This window comes from Orycteropus afer, unplaced genomic scaffold (genome assembly GCF_000298275.1).
Source record: "Orycteropus afer afer isolate SDZICR_OR568_19922 unplaced genomic scaffold, OryAfe1.0 scaffold00021, whole genome shotgun sequence".
Taxonomy (NCBI): domain Eukaryota; kingdom Metazoa; phylum Chordata; class Mammalia; order Tubulidentata; family Orycteropodidae; genus Orycteropus; species Orycteropus afer.
In genome coordinates this window covers 12,803,772-12,823,565 of record NW_006921608.1, presented here as the reverse complement: position 1 = coordinate 12,823,565, position 19,794 = coordinate 12,803,772, and the positions used below count along the sequence as shown (strand labels likewise).

The 19,794-nt window shown below is 37.8% G+C and overlaps 1 protein-coding gene across 1 annotated transcript; it reads right to left on the bottom strand.

Moving 5' to 3' along the window:
- Window positions 1–1,638: 1,638 nt before the first annotated feature.
- On the bottom strand, window positions 1,639–11,616 carry FBXO43 (F-box protein 43). Its single transcript, XM_007934831.2, has 5 exons — window positions 11,605–11,616; window positions 9,754–11,234; window positions 6,426–6,528; window positions 1,993–2,196; window positions 1,639–1,887 (listed from the first exon to the last, which is right to left on the bottom strand). Exons 1-5 carry the CDS (start codon window positions 11,614–11,616, stop codon window positions 1,639–1,641), a joined length of 2,049 nt encoding a protein of 682 aa, XP_007933022.2.
- Window positions 11,617–19,794: the final 8,178 nt, after the last annotated feature.

The window sequence follows — 19,794 nt, the reverse complement described above, 5'->3', positions numbered from 1 at the left end:
ATATATATAAGCTTTACTGGTTTTGTTTCTCTAGAGAACCCAGTCTAACACATTTTCCCATTCCATTTTTGTGTAATCAAATAACAATTCATAAGATATTGGGGAATATGAGCATTTAAAAGGATACAGAATAGGTAATATTGCATTTCATTTTTAAAAAACTTATCACAGAACTGGAAGTATGATTTTTAAGATCAGAGGTCATTTTTGGAATGGCAGTTAGGCCAGGAGGAAATCAAGACCATAAAATGGCAATAATGTTCATATGACAGATGATGTGAGTTGATGTGAGCCACAGAAAGAGAGGCCAAAGACAAGTAGTTTGGATTAAATAAATTAAGAGAATCAAGCCTGGGAATGAGTTTCCTAAAAACAAACTTATTTCTCTGATCAAGGGAAAATAGTTAAGCCTTAAGTGAACAACATTAATAAGTAAATTGATCTTGATGTGGAAGATGTCACAGGAAATTAAATAGACACTAAGAACTAAAGTTGTTTTTGAAACAAATGAATAAGAAAATTATGATGCAAAACTTAGGGATTGTGAATTTTTATTATAAATTCAACATTTAGTCATCAAAATTTGATAGCTAGTTAAGGGACAAGTTAAAATTTTCACCCAGATCTTTTAAAAAAGATCTATATTAGTTCATACTTTTAAATTGTTTTATAAAAATAATGTACAAGAGTTACATTTTAATTCTGTGTGTATAATGTGTATATATCACTTACTTAAATACATATAAAATATTATCAAGTTTTCCCCTAGTTTTAGTAATTCATTCAAAAATAACTTATTTCTTTCTTGCTGCTGTTCTATAAATGAAACATGCAACCTCAAATCATTTTTGGAAAGAGATACATTATAAAAAACTTCAGGAAATTTTCTTATTAAAAAATAAATGATGTTTTCCAGCCAGCCCAAATTTGTCAAAATATTAACATCAAGGCTATATTAAATTAAATCTCTAACTATAGTTCTGGAGTTTTTCAAAATATTTATTTGAAACATGTGACTTATAGGAGTTGATAAACTAAGACGTCCATTGTAAATAACCACATACTTCCCATAATTTTATGTCTTCTTAGTTATCAATATTAAGTAAATTTTACTTAACCAGAAGTATACCCAAAAATGCCACTCACTAAATTAAGAGAAAGATTGAAATTATAGAATAAATTCAATAGAACTTTTAAAAACTAAATTTTATTTAGATTTCATTTGAGTCAAGTAATTTTTCAAGTCTATATAAACTCAGCTGTCTCAAGTTCAAATTTTTAAATATTATTTGGAAAACCATTTTTTTAATGATTGAGAAGCATTTCAACACAGTGATGAAATGTACAATTTTAAAATGTTACATAAAACAGTAAAATACATGTATATGACAACACGGAAAATTCTTTATTTAAAAACATGAAGTTACTAAAATGGGTAAAAATGACAGTTAAATAAAATTTTTCCAAAACTCATCACTTTAAAGAAAACATACAATGACATAGATTATAATATATACAAAATAGGAAATAAATCATCATCTGTCATTAATGGGAAGATTTGCATGTTTCAAAATACTCATAATTCTAACTTAATAAAACATTGCATAGGGGGAGTGCTTCTTTATATTGAAAGTCTCTTCAGAGGCGTTGTAAATTCCGCTTACTCTGAGCACTTCCTGGAAGAGTACCTTTTCTATTCCTTGGCTTTGTTACTCCTCTACAACATTCTTCAGACCCATGATAAGCACACAAACATACCACACAAAAGTCAAAACCACAGGCTGTGCGGCTACACAGTCCCCTTTTCTTATATGGCTGATACTTAGCAGGGGATTGACACCTTGGACAAGGTTTTAATGCTTCATCAATAAAAAGTGTTTTGGCAACCTGCAGTAAAAGCATATGCACTAAATCTTCCAGTTTCACGCAGAGAATCACTTTATTTCATATTCTGTAAATACTTATTTCTAATAACGTATGATAAATACTCACCTTAACATATTCTTCCTGCTTACTACTTAGGGGAGTAACAGAAGAGCTCGCTGTAGGTGTCAAAACTTCTCCCCAAGGAGATAATGTTGGAACTTGTTCTTTCTGAGAACCTGGTGTCCTGGCCTGTGCTTGCACAGACCTTAGAGCTGATCGATTTAAAAGGTGGAGCCGAGTTGCAGCATCCTCAACATTTAATATAGTCCCCTGTGGTAAAAGATGAGAGGGGTCAATACTATCATTTCAAAAAAAAGTCCCAGGATAGCTTTCTGATGCATATGCACTTGAATGTTTAGAAGTAGTTTCAACTAACTACAGTTTCCTCCCTAACCATTACTTTTTAGGGGGGAAAAATTGTTTTCTCACCTAACACTTCAAAGTCAAAGAAGTATAAGAAAAGATATAAATAAATGCTAGCTTTAAATTTGCATGATTAGTCATTTTTCCATTTAATTTCACCATAGATTGGCCAGCTTTTTCAAAAAGGGCCACAGAGTAAATATTTTAGGCTCTGTGGGCTATATAGTCACAGCTACTAAACCCAGTTGTCATACCTAAAGCAGCCACACACAACACACAAATCAAAGAGCAGGACTGTGTTCCAATAAAACTTTATTTTAAAACACAGGCAATGTATTGGATTTGCCCCACAAATTTTTCAGCCAACTCCTATTTTAAGTTAAGACTGAAAAGAGGTAAATCTTTTTAAAGGTTGCTATGGGATATCACAGAATTCTCTGAAGGTTTCTTACCTTAGATACTGGAAAAACAATGGGCCTGGCTTGACTATAAACCCCAATTTCTTTGGCTGGTTTTTGCAAATACCTGGTACTGATTCATTTTTACAGTTAAGTTTTAAATAACTTTGATATCTTAAAAGAAGGAAAAAAAATCTCTCTCACTGGTACTAGATTACCACATTACTCAAATACTCAGTCAAGAAATATTTTCCACAAGCAATCCTTGTAAAAATTCTATGTTGTTAAGGACTATAACGGGGGGAAAAATTTACAAAAAAATTTTAAAAAACAAATTGGCATTCTTAATCATCAAAACAAAATGTACTAAAGGTGAATTTCCTCAAGTGTCCCACTATAATTGTGTTTCCTCCCCTTTGACAGTTTCCCTTCACCATAACTGACTCCTAACTGTGGGATAGCTAAAACATGAGAAATTAAAGTAGAATAAGGATAGAAAATGAGGTTAGCTGGTCCTGAAGAAATATTTGATTAACAGTTTTAAAATGTATGTGTTAGTGTAATGGATGGAGATTGGTTTGCAAAGGTCAGAAGACATGACTATGTTGAACTTATTCAAGCAAGGACTCAAAACATCTCTCTAAAATCACATTTGTATGAAATGAGCTCAGCCGAGGCCATAGGTACATGACATACAGCACACGGAAAATGGCCACTGGATTTCAAGGCAGTTGATAAATGCAGTGACTGTGCATGCACCAAAAAAATGAATAAAGATGCGTTGTTGAAGCAAATTTTAGCCACAGAAGAAACCTTCTTTCATTTAACAAGTATTTATAGAACATCTAATATTGTCAGGTAAATGAAACAGTCTAATCCCTGTCCCCATATTGCTTAAGAGCATGTGCTGGTATTTCTGACAGTAAGAGCCAAAGCAGTTGACAAAAGTACATGGTCACCAGGGCCAACATTTTTCAAAACAGTCATCATCATAGAACCAGAAAACACTGAAACGTGAGAGCAGAGTCAGTTTATACACGTGTTCATTTCCATGAGTGTAAGAAAACTGAAGACTAGAGTAAATGACAAAATCCAATGGATAAGGTATAGTATTCTAATTCTAATACCACATTCTACTGTTCCAAAGCAAACAGATAAAAACGAAATCCTGATTTGTGTCTTCTAATTTTCACACATAAGGCACTTGCAGTGATACTATACAAGGATGAGGAAAACCATCAAACAACTGTGTTTTGTAATTTTTCTGTCTTGATTAATGATACATAAAAATAGTGCAGTCTAAATCAATGAGTGCATTTCAGAATAGGAGGGCAGGAAGGATGTCTTTGAGGAAAAGGAGAAACTGATAGATACTTGATTTGTTCAGACTTACACAGAGGAGATTTTCAGTTCTAGTGGATAATGGGGGATGAACCAAAGGACCTGTATAAAGAAACACTAAACAAAACAAAACAAACAAACAAACAAGAAAGAAAACTGGGCAATTATGAACTCTGGGGAGAAAAAAGAAAAGTTATACAAGACAGAAAGTTCAATCCTAATGTACTACATGTTACAGCTGTGGAAAACAGTCATCACGATCTCAACACAATCTTAATATCAGCATCTAATTCTGATTTAGCACAAAATGGTATAAAAGGACATTCTTAAGACAAGAGAAAGGCAAAAGGGAATTCAGAAAGGAGGGAGGGAGGTAGTGGTGGTGGCAATGCCAGGTTAGAGAACTCATCTAACCTTTCTGTAGAGAAAACATCTAGAAATAGCAGTATAAACTTGTTATTTAGAAATATAGAGGTAAATACCAGAAGAAATGACTAGAGTTGACAGTGATTGTCTTAATGGAGTAAGAATCAAGAGCATAAAGTGTTGGGGAAGGAGAGTGATGGGTTTCATTATAAGGCTCTCAGTGCAATTTGACTTTTTAAACCATGTACTTGTATTATTCTGAAAATAATTAAAACAAAAACCAAACAATTTTTTTTAAAGTTCAAGTAAGGAAAAAAGTATAGTTCTTTAAGAAACCAAATTTTTAACAAGTGGTGACCAGGATGTGAGAATACTGTATTTTATTTAGAGTAATCAGAGAGGTTGCCAACACAACGAAATGTCCCTTCTTTGTAAGAGGTCGGGATTATATGGAGAAGAGTTTAAAATAGCTGCTTACTTAAAAGAAAATAATTTTGTAATCTGGGCCCTAGCATGTAGGACAGCACTCTGAAAAGACATGTTCAGAATGTCAGTGAGCAACCCCACTCTCACAAGCCCCCAAAGCCAGCAGCTGCAGTAGTAAGCAGACAGGTGCTGCGAATGGTCCTAAGGTAATGCAAGAGGTGAGAAGGCAAAATTTTCCTTCAAAGTAGAGAGGAAAACCAAAGGTTTAGTAAACAATGGTCCCTAATAGTTCACTGCAATGAGAAACCCACCAATCAATACCTAAGTATTCATATTTCTTTATGCCATGCTCCATTTTAATTACTATATTTAGTCAAAGTAGAAATTTATTTATAGTATGTTATTAAATACATTTTTACTAAAACAAGAAAAAGCATAAACTGTCAGAGTTTCTTTTGGCACTGATGTCAAAGAAAAGTCTAAATGTTGAATCTACAATCAAATGCAGACACCATAGCTTGTCAGATGCCTGCTACACAAACCTGTATCCTTTGGAAGAATTATCATAGTCAGCTTCTACAGGACTTTTCTTGTAACTTCAAAGCTGGACCTAATTCTCTTCGATGGAGTACAAGTTCATGATAATTCACAAGTATAATCTGCCATGTTCATGCTCACCTCCTGCATCATATGTGCTACTCCCTTTTCTTAAACACTCTGCCCTCTTCACCTGGCTGATGACTAAGGCATCATTCAGGTGTCAGCTTAGATGGCACTTTTTCTCAGAAGCCACCTCTTGATTCCCAAGGATCACTGAAACACTCCTTTTAAACGTCCCTAAAGAACCCTGGGCACACCTGCATCTCAATTACCTGATTATTCGTAACCACCCACAATTTTATGAGCGACAAGAGAGAAGGGACCACGTCAGAAATGTTTGTCATTGTAATCTCAGCAACTGGCAGTTACTGGAACATAGTATCCACTCAAAAGTCTGGGAAACAATGCTGTAAGGATATATAATTATGAATAGGATCCAGTTTATCACTGGGATTCAAGCTGCTAAAAACCCCAAAAAAAATTCACTGCCATCAAATCAATTCCAACTCATAGCAACCCCCTTTAGGTTTCCGAGGTGGTAAATCTTTATGGAACAGATTGCCCATATATATATTTGAATAGAAAAAAAAAAAAAAAAAAAGATACTCTTAGTACTAGGTAGTCTATTCCACTAATGGACTGGATGGAAATGGAATTTAGGAAAAGTAAACAGTTTATGAGTTAATGCTTGCTAATTGGAAAAGGTTAAAAAGATAGCAGGAAAACCAAGGTAGGTTGTTCAGCAATGTTGTTGTTGTTGTTATGTGCCGTCGAGTTGGCCCCGACTCATAGCGACCCCTCCTTGGGTTTCCGAGGCAGTATCACTATGGAAGTAGGATTGCCCAACCTTCCTTCCGAGGAGTGGCTGGTGGGTTTGAACCGCCAGCCTTCTGGTTAGCAGTCAAATACTTTAGCCACTATGCTACCAGAGCTCCTTTTGTTCAGCAATATTGGATTATTAAGTGTTTATACAAAACTATTTTAGAAAAGCATTATACACATTACCTCAGAATCTGTTTTCAGTTGTGAGATATAAAATTTTCTCCTCCAATTTGCTTTTTTGTCTTGAGTAACAATTTCACGCCAATTTCTGCTTACTCTCCAAACACTAGAATAAAAAGATAATTCCTTATATTGTATATATTCTACAAGATTAATATGTTTTGTAATATGCTAATAAGAAAAATTTGTTTTAAAGATTTGAGATAGTACATTTAAACCTAAATTGATGTTTAAAATATGGCTTGTCCAATATTATTTTATATTTTGATTCACCATATGAAAAAATTCCTATTAACATTAAAAATATACAAACATTGTACTGATAGGTTACTGCTGAAGAGAATTTGACTTCAAATGTGGCACTAAGTTCTAAAATTTGGAACATGATATGCTGTAAAATGATTATCATTTGTAGTATAAGAAGTTTTATCAATTTTTCCTATTATTGAATATTAAAAATCTGTCATTTTGATTCTATAAATTTAAGAACAATTAATCCTTCATTGGAAGTATTACGTGTCACTTAATAAGTATTATTATGGGTTGTTTGTTGTTGTTATGTGCTGTTGAATCGGATCCGATTCATAGCGACCCCTCCTTGGGTTTCCTAGGTGATATTACTACAGAAGTAGATTGCCCAACCTTCCTTCTGAGGAGTGGATGGGGGGGCTGAACCACCAGCCTTCTGGTTAGCAGTCAAGTGCCTTAGGCACTATGCTACCAAAGCGTATTATGGGTAGCACCATAAAATCTCTATTTTGTTGGCCAGTTCATGAGAATGAAGCCACTAAACAAAAGACACAATTTATGTACATTGATTACTTATTTACAGGTAACACTGAGTATATTAATTATTTTAAAAAAGTGATACTTCAACTATACCATCTATTATAGTGTTTTTTATTACTCTAACTTAATAAATCACTCAAAGGGAATAATAAGATCAGGAGATGATTTCGGGGAAAAGTCTCTTTTTGTGGAGGGCCCCAGGTAATGACTGAGTCGTTATCACTACTGTTTTTCCTGTACTATAACCACTTCATCAGTTGCAATTGCCTATTTCTAGTCAATAAATGCACCTATGATCAAAAAGGAGGAGAGATAGGCAGAATGTTACCCATTGTTGGGGAAGAAATGAACTATGTAATTGGGTATTTGGCATAGCTAATTTCAATGCTCATTTCTCACCTTACCAAGAATAAGCACTGTGGACATTATACATACATTGTGCAGTACAAATACTATACATTCGGAGAGATGAGCTGCAAAGATAATTATTGAAATATGACTCAATATCAACTGCTCACATAGCGAGCACACGAAAGTGTCACCCAAGTTTTTATTTGTCCCTGGTTTGTATCTAAATATTCCAGCATGCTTCAGCCATTTCCCTAATTTTTTAAACAAAGAATTTACCTCATGTGAACATTTTTAGAAAGCACACAGAGATAGGTGCACTAATCTGACATTATCTTGCTTGGGGTACACCAAACACATTTCCAATCAAGTCTACTCTGAAAGGCCTTAGACCTTTTAAGAGTTAGAGGGAAATATTGGCTTAAAAATCAGAGAGCTCAGTTGTAAGCCTGGATCCATTCCATCTCCTCAAGGGCCTCTTGGTAGGTCACTTCACTTCTCTTGGGCTCAGTTTCTTCATCTGCAAAATATGCAATTGGACTAGATACCTCATAAGACTTTTAGCTATGAAATTCTACAGTTCTCTTCAATACTCTGCAATTAATTTAAGGAGGCGAAGATGTTTTTTAACAACAGAAATAATGACTATAAATATAACAAGGACTCTATAAACCAAACTTTTAACTTATGCCTATCAGGAAAGAAGTTCATTCACCTTCCTGTCCTCTTCATTCATTTCCATGTTCTCTCCTAACCATCACCTTGCAGAAATCCTGTTCCCTATCGTTTTCCTCCTCCTTCCCTGTCACTGCATTCCTAAGGGTTTTATTCTGATAGTCCTGCAACTCCTCAAAGTCACCAGTATGAACAGAGTCTCACTTTAGTCTTTGCAACCCTAGTTCCCACCTTCAATATGCTTCAATGTCTGACTCAGTTTCTCTTTAATTTCATATCAGCATGCAATATATTGAAATTTCTTAGAACAGCAAATTTTCTAGTTCATTTCTTAAAATTCCCAAAATTAATTCATTTCAAATTTAATTAATTTCATTGTTGTGGTAACAATGAAATAATTCATATTCTCTTGATCTCTCAAAAGACCAAACCCTAAAATGAAAATTAATCTTTGTTCTTAAATTCTAGAATTTAGATCAAAGAATACAACGGTATCTTCTGTAGGCTGCCATATCTCAGTCACTATAATGGAGCTCTGGTAGCATAGTGCCTAAGGCACTTGACTGCTCACCAGAAGGCTGACGGTTCAAACCCACCAGCCACTCCTCGGAAGGAAGGTTGGGCAAGCCTACTTCCGTAGTGATACTGCCTCGGAAACCCAAGGAGGGGGCGCTATGAGTCAGGGCCGACTCGACGGCAAACAACAACAATAACAACAATAATGCTTTACAGGAGCTCTGGTAGCCTAAGGCACTTGACTGCTAACCAGAAGGCTGGCAGTTCAAACCTACCAGCCACTCCTGGGAAGGAAGACGGGGCAATCTACTTCCATAGTGATACTGCCTCAGCAACCCAAGGAGGGGTCACTAGGAGACGGGGCCGATTTGATGGCACACAACAACAACAACAACATAATGCTTTACGGGTGCTCTGATGCCATAGTGCCTAAAGCATTCAACTGCTAACTAGAAGGCTGGCAGTTCAAACTCACCAGCCATTCATTGGAAGGAAGATTGGGCAATCTATTTACATAGTGATACTGCCTCGGAAACCCAAGGAGGGGTCACTGAGTCGGATCCAACTTGACAGCAGTGAGTTTGGTTTTTGTTTTTTTTCGATAATGCTTTACATTACTTATTACTACGTGTCATAACTTTAATATGATTTGCAATCTGACAACAGAATGTGGAAGATTAAATAAGTCATGAAGCAACTTCCATGGAATAAGGCTTGCCATAACGAGAACATAAAGTTCAATTTTTAAGAACTCTTTCCAAATCATTGTAATAACGATCATAATTGTAATTATCCAGGAAAATACAATATTGTTGCTTCCAAAGCAGTCTTTAAAATAGAAGGAACTATACCAGTAAGCTCTAGTTCACCTAACCTGACACTGAAAACGTATAGGACAACCAAGGATGGAAAAAATAAAACAAAACAAAAAATTGAAAAAAAAAATTTCCAACTTAAAAAAATAAAAGGAAGTTTTCCTGCATTAACACTTTTTATCTCTTACCTGCATAGGCTTTCTGCAGTCAAAGAATCTAAAACCACAGCAAGAATATGCTTTAAGTTTCTGTATTTTAACTCTGTTAAGATGTCCAGTTTTTCTATGCCCATTTTTTTGCCAATCAGTCCTGCAAGCACACACTGCAATACAGCTATTTTTCCCCTGTCCCTTCCTTCTAGGAAGTCGTGTGCACCATTTTGCTGGAATCTTTTCCTTTTGCTATTCATGAAAAGCTCTTGTACTAATTGCAGAGCTGGGGTATTTGATAAGTTCTTAAAGCTTAAACTCGAGTCCTCTCTCTCATTATCACACCTCAGCTGGCTCCCTGAGGGGTCTGAAGAAGCTGCTGCTGTGGTTTCTGAGTCAGAGTGCGGGATCTGCCTCTCTTCTTCTGTCTCCGATTGTGAGCCTTGCTCCCGAAGGGTGGACAGTCTTCTCAACCTTCCAAGATGCCTTGACTTTCTTATGGTGTCCCCCACTTTGACAGTTCCTTTATGTTTCTGAAGTAGTTCTTGAAAAGAACCCTCCTGGTCAGAGAGGGAATCTTCTGATTTATCTAAGCTAAGTGAATTAAAACCACTGTCTTCAGGTGTTGAAGCACTGCCTCTCACAATTGAAGGAGAAAGTGCTTTACTTGCGTTGAATTTAATGTCTGCGGCAAGATTACTTACTGGAGTCACAAATATGTCTTCATCTGTTCCACAAGTTGCTCCACTAACAGAGGAGCCCAGAAGTTCAGAGTATGTATTCTCATCATTAACACTTAAACTGCTATCACTAAAATCATGTGTGATAGAGTCTTTAAAACTATTACCCTGAATTGGAGATATACATTCAACTTCAAATAGGCAACAGTCACCTTTGGAATCATCTACTGTGGAAGTCTTCTGTTGTGAAAAATTAAGTCTCAATTTTTGACTGCTGGAAGTAGCTTCCTCTGTTTTTAAAGTGCTGGTAACTAAAGGACTAAAATTATCTTGCCTTGGAAACCCTGAAGCACTGCTTGGAACATTTTTTTCTACGTTGAGGACTTGGCTTACACAGCTTTCCAGGGAACTGTTATGTGATTCAGAGTCCCCCTGTAGAAGAGCAAAAGATAGATTCAACCTTCTGCGCGGTAAAATTTTTTTTCCACTGACCTTAGGAGTTTCGCAAAGTTCTGGAGTTTTCTCCTTTTCCTTCCAAGGGAAGACAAATTTCTTTTTTTGAGTGGGAGACTTTAAGGAGTATGTTAAGGCCAGACCGGAAGTTCCAGGTTGTTCATGGATGAATGCTGGGCCTTGTTCTTTCTTCCCGAAAAATTCTTTATCTGCATTATCAAATCTGCATGATTTTAATAACTCACTATAGCCACTGTCTTGAAGTGAAGATGTAGGACAAAAACCTCTGATGCCACAGTACTTTGAATTGACAGTGGGCGAGTCCACCTCATTTCCTGCTCCAGTGTTAGCTTGTACCGAATGCCTTTCCATCTTCAAAATCTGTTTCTACAAAGTGAAAACAAGTTTTACTCTTCCTTTGGAAGGAATAACCAGGCATGTTACACCAAAACAAATTATTTGCCATAAGCATACAGATAACAGAAAATTATACAGCAGAAAAGAAAAAGATACTTTAAAAAGCAAAACTACTCGATAAGGCATACTGCTACCCAGAAGGCTGGGGGTTCAAACCCACCAGCCACTCCTCAGAAGGAAGGTTGGACAATCTACTTCTGTAGTGCTACTGCCTTGGAAACCCAAGGAGGGGTCACTATGAGTCAGATCTGACTTGACGGCAGTGAGTTTGGTTTGGTTTATACAATTTAAAACACTTCACAAAATCAAAATTTTCAGGTTATAAATATTCACAGGTTACTTGTCTATCCATTGTCTAAGCATTATACTCAATATTTTCTTGAATTATATTTGAAGAGGAAAAACCTGGCAACATCACTTTTAGATGGAAAAAAATGTTGATTTTTATTACCGTGTGAATTTTAACAACATTAAAGTATGTATTTTTAGTTTTATATTCTAGTTTATTTGTGCTGTCTAAATTAGTCAGTTGGTGTTTTCTTTCAGGGTTTTGAGATGTAAATAAAGCTACTTTAAAAAGAAAAAAGAAAGCTGAATGGCACAACCACTATGGAAAATGGTATGGTACTTCCTTAAAATGCTAGAAATGGAGATACCTTATGATCCACTAAGCCTACTGCTAGGTATATACCCTAGAGACCTAATAGCAGTGGCATGCATAGACATAGCCACACCCATATTCATTGCAGCATCATTCACATAGCAAAAAGACGGAAACAGCCTTAAGCACTCATCAGCAGATGAATGGATAAACAAACTGTACATACATGCAATGGAATACTATGCAACAATAAAGAATAATGATAAGTTATCAAAACATAGCATGGATGAATCTGGTGGACATTTTGTGGAGTGAAATAAATCAATCACAAAAGGACAAATATTGTATGATCTCACTTTTATGAAAACACAAGAATAAGTACACATAAAGAAAGCAATGTTCTTTGGTGGTTGCCAGGGTACTATTTACTTTCTAAATAGCAGTAATTTGTTACTTTTTGGTGATGTGGAGGATAAAAAAAAGGCAATAGCAAAGGCAGGTGAAGTCTGCCCAACTTGACCAAGGTAAACGATGATACTAAGAAGTACACAAGAATAAGGATGTTTTTGGTAAATGCTATAACATACACAATTTTGCAACAATAGCAAAAACTACATGTGTGGTTATATAGGTAGATATGTATGCATATGTCTGTACAGGAAGGCATATGTAAGTATATGTATGTGCATGTATAGGTGTATCTGTAGGCATATGTATACATTTTTACACAAATAATGTACACATTATATGTTTTTCCCAATCTACCAATCCTCCTGTGTTAGTTCCCTATGCACGCTATGTGCATTATATGTGTGTGCATATTATTTACAAAGGTACATTATATGGAAAAATACAGTATGCATGCTTGTGTGTGCTGCACATATATTCATATATGTAATAAAGCACATAGAGGTAGTTACAAATACTTCCTCGACATAACCAAACATCTCATGGGATTGGTTTACTGTGTTTGAAAGTTTAGGACTGTAGTCTTGTAGGACAACTCAGTGACTTGGCATAACATAGGTAATGACATTCAAACATCCTAGTTTGGTTAGTAGCATCTGGTGGCATAATCAATGAGTCTAATTGACTTCACAGCAGTGAACCAAACACACTGCCATAGAGTTGGACCCAACTCATAGCAACCTCTCCTTGGGTTTCTGAAGCAGTATTACTATGGAAGTAGATTGCCCAACCTTCCTTCCGAGGAGTGGCTGGTGGGTTTGAACCACCAGCCTTCTGATTAGCAGTCAAATGCGGAGGATCCTAAAAGCTACAAGCGGCCATCTAAGATACAACTATTGGTCTCTACTCCTCAGAGCAAAAGAGAAAGAAAGAAACCAAAGACTCAAAGAAGAAACTATGCTGCAGGAATAACAGTCCACACAAATCATATCCTCATCTATCCTGAGACCAGAAGAACTAGATGGTGCCCAGCTACCACTACAGATCCTTCTGATCAGGAGCACAATTGATGGTCCCAGATGGAATAAGAGGAAAAATGTATGGCAAAACTCAAATCCTTTAAAAAGGTCAGATTTAGTGGACCAGTAGAGACTAGCAGAAGCCCCAAGATTGTCACCCTCAGGTATCCTTTAAACTTGCAACCAAAACCACTCCTATAGTTCACCTTTCAGTTAAACAACAGATTTGCTCATAAAATAAACACTACACTGAGCTCTTAAAAAAAAAAAAAAAAAAAAAAACACTTATGTGACACCAAACAGTCAATATTTACCTTAAAGCAAAGATTATAAGGGGGTGGGCAGGAAAGTTAGATTAATGGAAATAGAACAGCCAGGATGGTAAAAATGAAGATGTTGACACATTGTGAAAAAAGTAACCAATAGTATGTATAGAAATTGCTAAATGGGAGCCTAATTTGATGTATAAATGTTCACCAAAAACATATTATTTTTTTAAAAGCTATATGCTATTTTTAAACACATGTTGAATAAAAAGTCCTGCCATTCTAACTGGAATTAGGCTGAGCAATTCCAAGCTAATGCTGCTCATACTTGTAGCATAGGCCTGTTTCAGAAATTCAGTCTTTGTGACTATTGATAAGGTCTGAATTCCCAAATTTACACCTTTACCAATACTCTTTGACTCACTGATAAATTACTAATAGATTGTCCTTGAGTCATCCAAAATGAACCACTGCACCACTGATACAGGGTCATTTCAAACTAGGAATGTGTTAACCATTCATGTCTCATTAATTGAGACATAAGGTCCAGTAATAGCCTTAATTCACAGATAATAGGCAAATTATTTGTGGGAAACCCTCCCTTTATGATATCCTTGAAATTGAAAATAAAGAATTTAAATTAATTACTTAAAGAAGAAATATTACTCAGTAATTATATGTGAGTAAGGAATGACACTAAGAAATACTTTATTCTTTCCTTTCCATGATTCAAATTAAATCTCAAAACAAAGGAAGCTAAGACAAGAAAGTGTTATAGTTTCTGATATTTCTCCAGATTATTCAGAGTACACTAAGAAAATTGTCATTCTTTCAGTTTTCTCCAGGCCAAACACTTCATGATTTTTTTCTATTCAAAGATCCCGAGAAGATATACTTGATCGCTAGGAAAATAATTTATTTATCCCTAAGTTATATCCTAACAGCCACTCCTCAGAAGGAAGGTTGGGCAATCTACTTCTGTAGTAATTCTGCCTCGGAAACCCAAGGAGGGGTCACTATGAGTCAGATCTGACTCCACAACAGTGTGTTGCATTCGTTTCAAGTTGTATCAAATATATGAGTGGATATCGCCTTAAGGAAAAAAAAAAGCTATTCTAATTACAAAATACAATTGATTCTTTATGGCATAATCATTAGAAGATCATTTTTACTGGGTAATGCATCTAAGTCAGTGTTTTTAGATCTTTTAAACCTATACATTATGTTTTAAAATCTCACACATGCCCCCTCCTCCTGTTCTCTATCTGGATACTGAGAATCATTGCTATCTTATGCACATCCTTAAATGTCAAAATTATTCAACTTTGCTTTCTATAATTTTTGTTATGAAATTATAAATGAATATATAAAATTTTAAAACAAATTTTTATGCTTTCATAATATTACAGGATAGAATGCAGATTCAGATCACACCTCCACACATTGCCTTCTCCATTTATGAGAATCATTCTGTCAAGTTTTAATTTTCAGTAATAAAACTAGGTTAGAAAACCAAACCAAACCCATTGCCATCAAGTGGATTCTGATTCACAGTGACCCCCTATGGATTTTTGAGGCTGTAAATCTTTATGGAAGTGGATTGCCCACTTTGCCTTCCGCAGAGTGCTGTTGAGTGTGAACTGCCAACCTTCTGGTTACCAATCAAATGCCTTTGGCATTACACCACCAAGCCAAAAAAAACCTACTCACTGCCATGAAGTCAGATCCGACTCATAGCGACCCCTCCTTGGTTTCTGAGGCAGTATCACCACTGAAGTTGACTGTCCAACCTTCCTTCCGAAGAGTGGCTGGTGGGTTTGAACTGCCAGCCTTCTGATTAGTAGTCAAATGCCTTAAGCACTGTGCCACCAGAGCTCCCTAAATTAAGTAGAGTTCTTTAAAAAAAAATGTTATTGTGATTTGGGTGAAAGTTTACAGAGCAAATTCATTTTCCATACAGTAGTTCATACACATTTTGTCTCATGACATTGACTACAATTCCCCACAGTGTAACAGCTCTCTTCCCACTTCCACCCTGTAGTTAACTCTTCCCTGTGTCCTTCCCTCCCATGTACTCCCACCCTGAGCTGGCTCCCTGTGCAAACACTGCCCTTCTATTCTCCCATGGGTGAACGCTCCAAGTAGTGTATCTACGTGATGTAAATGTTCATGCCATATGCCTATTGTTTGGCTGGAAGCAAAAGTGAGTTCAGTTCCAGACCTGAGGGGTGCCTAGGGACCATAGTCTCAGGGGTCTCACCAGGCTCAGTCATCTACCTCGGACTTCTTGAAAGAATAGTCTATACTTGCTCTCTTTTCTTCCTCATTTCCCATTCACTACCGAACCCAGAACAGTCTGACTTTTACCCATACTCCACTTGGTGTTCTTTTTGTAGGCTCACTGTTGACTGTCTCATTGCCAAATCAAATATTTACTTGTCAAATACTATCTTTCATTAACTTTAAAACGTTTTTAAAGATTTAGCTATTCTGCCATTTGACCACTAGGTGTCTCGCCTTACTAGAATTTGGGAAACTAAAGAGGCAAATTGTTACCCACAAAGTTGCAAAGGTGTAGATATTCCCTACCTGAAAAATCATAAACTACCAGGGCCTCGGCTTGTTTATAAACACCACCAACAACAAAAACTTTCTAATTTCTTTCTGTTCATCAACACTGGAAGTTGCCTTCAAGATGCTTTCTCTACTGTCATCATTTTCATTTTTCCACTATCCCAAGGCATTGGTCCCAACCATCTTTCAATCTTCTTCAAAAGTTAATTTTTAAATTATCCATGCTCTGGCATACACGCTGACTTATTTTTCTGATTGAACAGTTTACTGATGGATCAAATAAGCTTCCTGGTTTTAAAACCAAACTAAAACCAAAAAAAAAAAAAAAAAGTACTTACCAGAGATTGACATGCTTATATTTAACTATATTAAAACAAAATTTCCTTCATTGGTGGAAGTGGAAAATCTTACCGTAAGTTAATGTTGAGCTCTTAGATGTCAAAGTTAGGTAGGCGTCCAAACAAGAAAATCCCTCATCCTTGCTTTAAAATTCATGCCAAAAATACCACTTTAAGAGAAAAACTTTAGTTTCAACAATTAATTGGAACGCGCAGCAGCAGCAGGATGAGTGCTAAAATCTGAAGGATACGTGCTTCAGGGATTACTTCTAACGCTTGAAAAGGCCTAAATCATTTTGAATTTCCTTCAGCCCTCAGACAACAGTCACTTTACTATCTTTGTTTTCTCCGGCTAGTCTTGGAACTGTGAGCTTCCTGAATTCGGGTTTCGGACACTACCGTGTAAGCTGCAGCGCTGACACTCACTCCCCGGAGGGGCTATATCTGGGGGGTGAGGCAGCTAACAGTCTCACGAGACAGCGCTGGGAGTCGCAGCCGCACGGACGCCGAGGATGGGTCAAAGTCACCTGAGATGGAGGGAGTTAAGAAGAGAACGGTTTCCGGGCGCCTCTCTAGTCCCAGCGCCTGAAAAACAAAGTGGGACGCGGGGCCGGGGGACGCCCAGAGGCCCGCTAGCTGGCGCCCACCTGGAGTCCCCTGCTCCTGGCCACTTGGAGATAGCAGACGCCCAGTGGGGCGCTGAGGCGGAGAGGAGGGAGAGAGCGGCAGCCGCTGCTGGGTGCGCTGGGGAGAAGCCACGGCCTCGCCCCCAGGGATGAGAGCTATGGCAACCCCCACGCCAGGTTCGCGTGGGGCCGCCGCGTCTCCCTCCTACGGTTTGAACTGCCCGCCCTGAGTAACCGCTACGCCCCGCCCCGCGCCGCCCCGCCCCTTCCTCCGGCGCTGCGGCGCCCCTGCCGGCTGGCCCGCGCCGGGCAGGCTGCAGTCCTCGCCTTTGCCTAGAACCTAAGCACAGCTGAAAACCAAACCTTGCGGAGGACTCAAGGTCTTTCTTTGAAAGACTCTTTCTCCCTCTTTCCACTTCCTCCAAGCCATGAACTTTGGGAGCATACTTAGAAAGGCAAGTGCATCCTACAATGGTATGTCATTAAAAATAGAAGAATATTCATTTGAAAATGTTTCCTGAGATGTTAAGTGTTAAAAAAAAAAAAAGAACCACTGCCATAGAGTCCATTCTGACTTATGGTGACCCTATAGGACAGGGTAGGAGCTCTGGTAGCATAGTGGCTAAAAGCACTTGACTGCTATCCAGAGGGCTGGCGGTTCAAACCCACCAGCCACTCCTCGGAAGGAAGGTTGGGCAATCCTACTTCCGTAGTGATACTGCCTCGGAAACCCAAGGAGGGGTCGCTATGAGTTGGGGCCGACTCGACGGCACATAACAACAACAACAACATAGGACAGGGTAGCGTAGTGCCTAAGGCACTTGACTGCTAACCAGAAGGCTGGCGGTTCAAACCCACCAGCCACTCCTCGGAAGGAAGATGGGACAATCTACTTCCGTAGTGATACTGCCTTGGAAACCCAAGGAGGGGTCGCAATGAGTCAGGTCCGACTCGAGGGCACATACCAACAACATAGGACAGAGTAGAAGTGCCCCATAGAGTTTACAAGGCTGTAATCTTTGGAAGCAGATTGCCTCATCTTTCTCCTGAGGAGTGGCTGATAGGTTGGCAGCTTTGGCAGCCTAATGCTTTTAACCACTGCGCCACCAGACGTTTACAAAACCAAATAATTCCTTTTAAGTTAAAATTATGGCTATACACAGGACAAGCCTTGAAAGAATTGAATAGCACGGTTCCAGAATCCCTGGACAGGATTATCTTTATTTTTCAGTTTTGTCTTTTTACCTACATTTTCTCATCTTTCCACAATGAATATATATTGATTTTGTAATAAGGAGAAAGTTACTAATAAAAATGAAGTGAAATGTGTTCACTGCTCACAAACACATCATTTTGGGCATCACAAATACCCAAATACCCTCATGCCAAATACTTTACAAAAACCCCTAATTTTCATTCAAGGAGTATTTATTGGGCACCTATTATATACAGGCACTGCTCTAAGAACCTGAGGTCTATCAGTAATTAAGACAGGTGTCTTAGTCATCTAGTGCTGCTACTACAGAAATACCACAAGAGGATGGTTTTAACGAACAGAGAGTTATTCTCTCCCAGTTCAGGGGCTAGAAGTCTGAATTCAGGGCATCAGCTCTAGTGAAGGCTTTCTGTTGGCTCTAGGGGATGATCCTTGGCATCAATCTTCCTCCTGGTCCAGGAGTTTTCTCAGCACAGGGATCTCTGGGTCAAAGAATGAGCTCTGCTCCCAGCTCCTGGCTCTTTTTCCTTGGTGGTAGGAGGTCCCTCCTCTCTGCTGGCTTCCCTCTCCCTTCATCTCTTCTAAGACAAAGGTGACGCAGGAAGCACCCAAGGGAAACTCCCCTTACATGGATCAGGGGTGTGATCTAATTAAAGGTATTGCATCCCACCTTAATTCCTTCCAACTGACTGATCACATCAGATCACATCACAGGGGACAATTACATCATTACATGACTGCCAAATTACATGATTGCATAACTGAGAATCATGACCATGCTGACCTATATTTTGGGGGGATACAATTCAATCCCTGACAATAGGTAAGTGACTTAATGGTTAAAATGCTGTAGTACCTAAGGCATTTGACTGCTAACCAGAAGGCTGGCAGTTCAAACCCACCAGCCACTCCTGAGAAGAAAGATTAGGCAATCGATTTCCATAGTGATACTGCCTCAGAAACCCAAAGAGGGGTCGCTATGAGTCAGATCCATCTTGAGGGCAGTGAGTTTGTTTTTTTGAGAACTTATTTAAGTTAGAATTCTGCCGTCCTATATTAGGAGGCCTTGGGTTAAGAGCTTACCACTAACCCAAAAGCTGAGGGTTTGAGTCCACCCAGAGGTGTCTTGAAAGAAAGGCCTGATAATCTACTTCTGGAAAAAAATGAGCCATTGAAAACTTACAGAGCACAGTTCCACTCTGACACACGTGGGCTCACCGTAAGTCAGAGTCGACTCGAAGGCAACTTGTTTTATGTGTCAGTGACTGGGTTTGTGGTTAGGTGCCATCAAGTCAGTGCCAACTCATAGTGACTCCATGTATAATAGAATGAAACGTGTAATAGAATGAAACATGTATAGTAGAATGAAACATGTATAATACAATGAAACATGTATAATACAATGAAACATGTATAATAGAATGAAACATGTATAGTAGAATGAAACATGTATAATACAATGTAACATGTATAATACAATGA

Excerpts from the sequence above, each read along its gene's own strand:
- FBXO43 (XM_007934831.2), bottom strand. Across the intron at positions 2,197-6,425 it reads AACTGAAAACAGATTCTGAG|GGGACTATATTAAATGTTGA; the intron begins GTAATGTGTATA and ends CTTTTACCACAG. Across the intron at positions 1,888-1,992 it reads AGCAGGAAGAATATGTTAAG|GTTGCCAAAACACTTTTTAT; the intron begins GTGAGTATTTAT and ends CTTTTACTGCAG.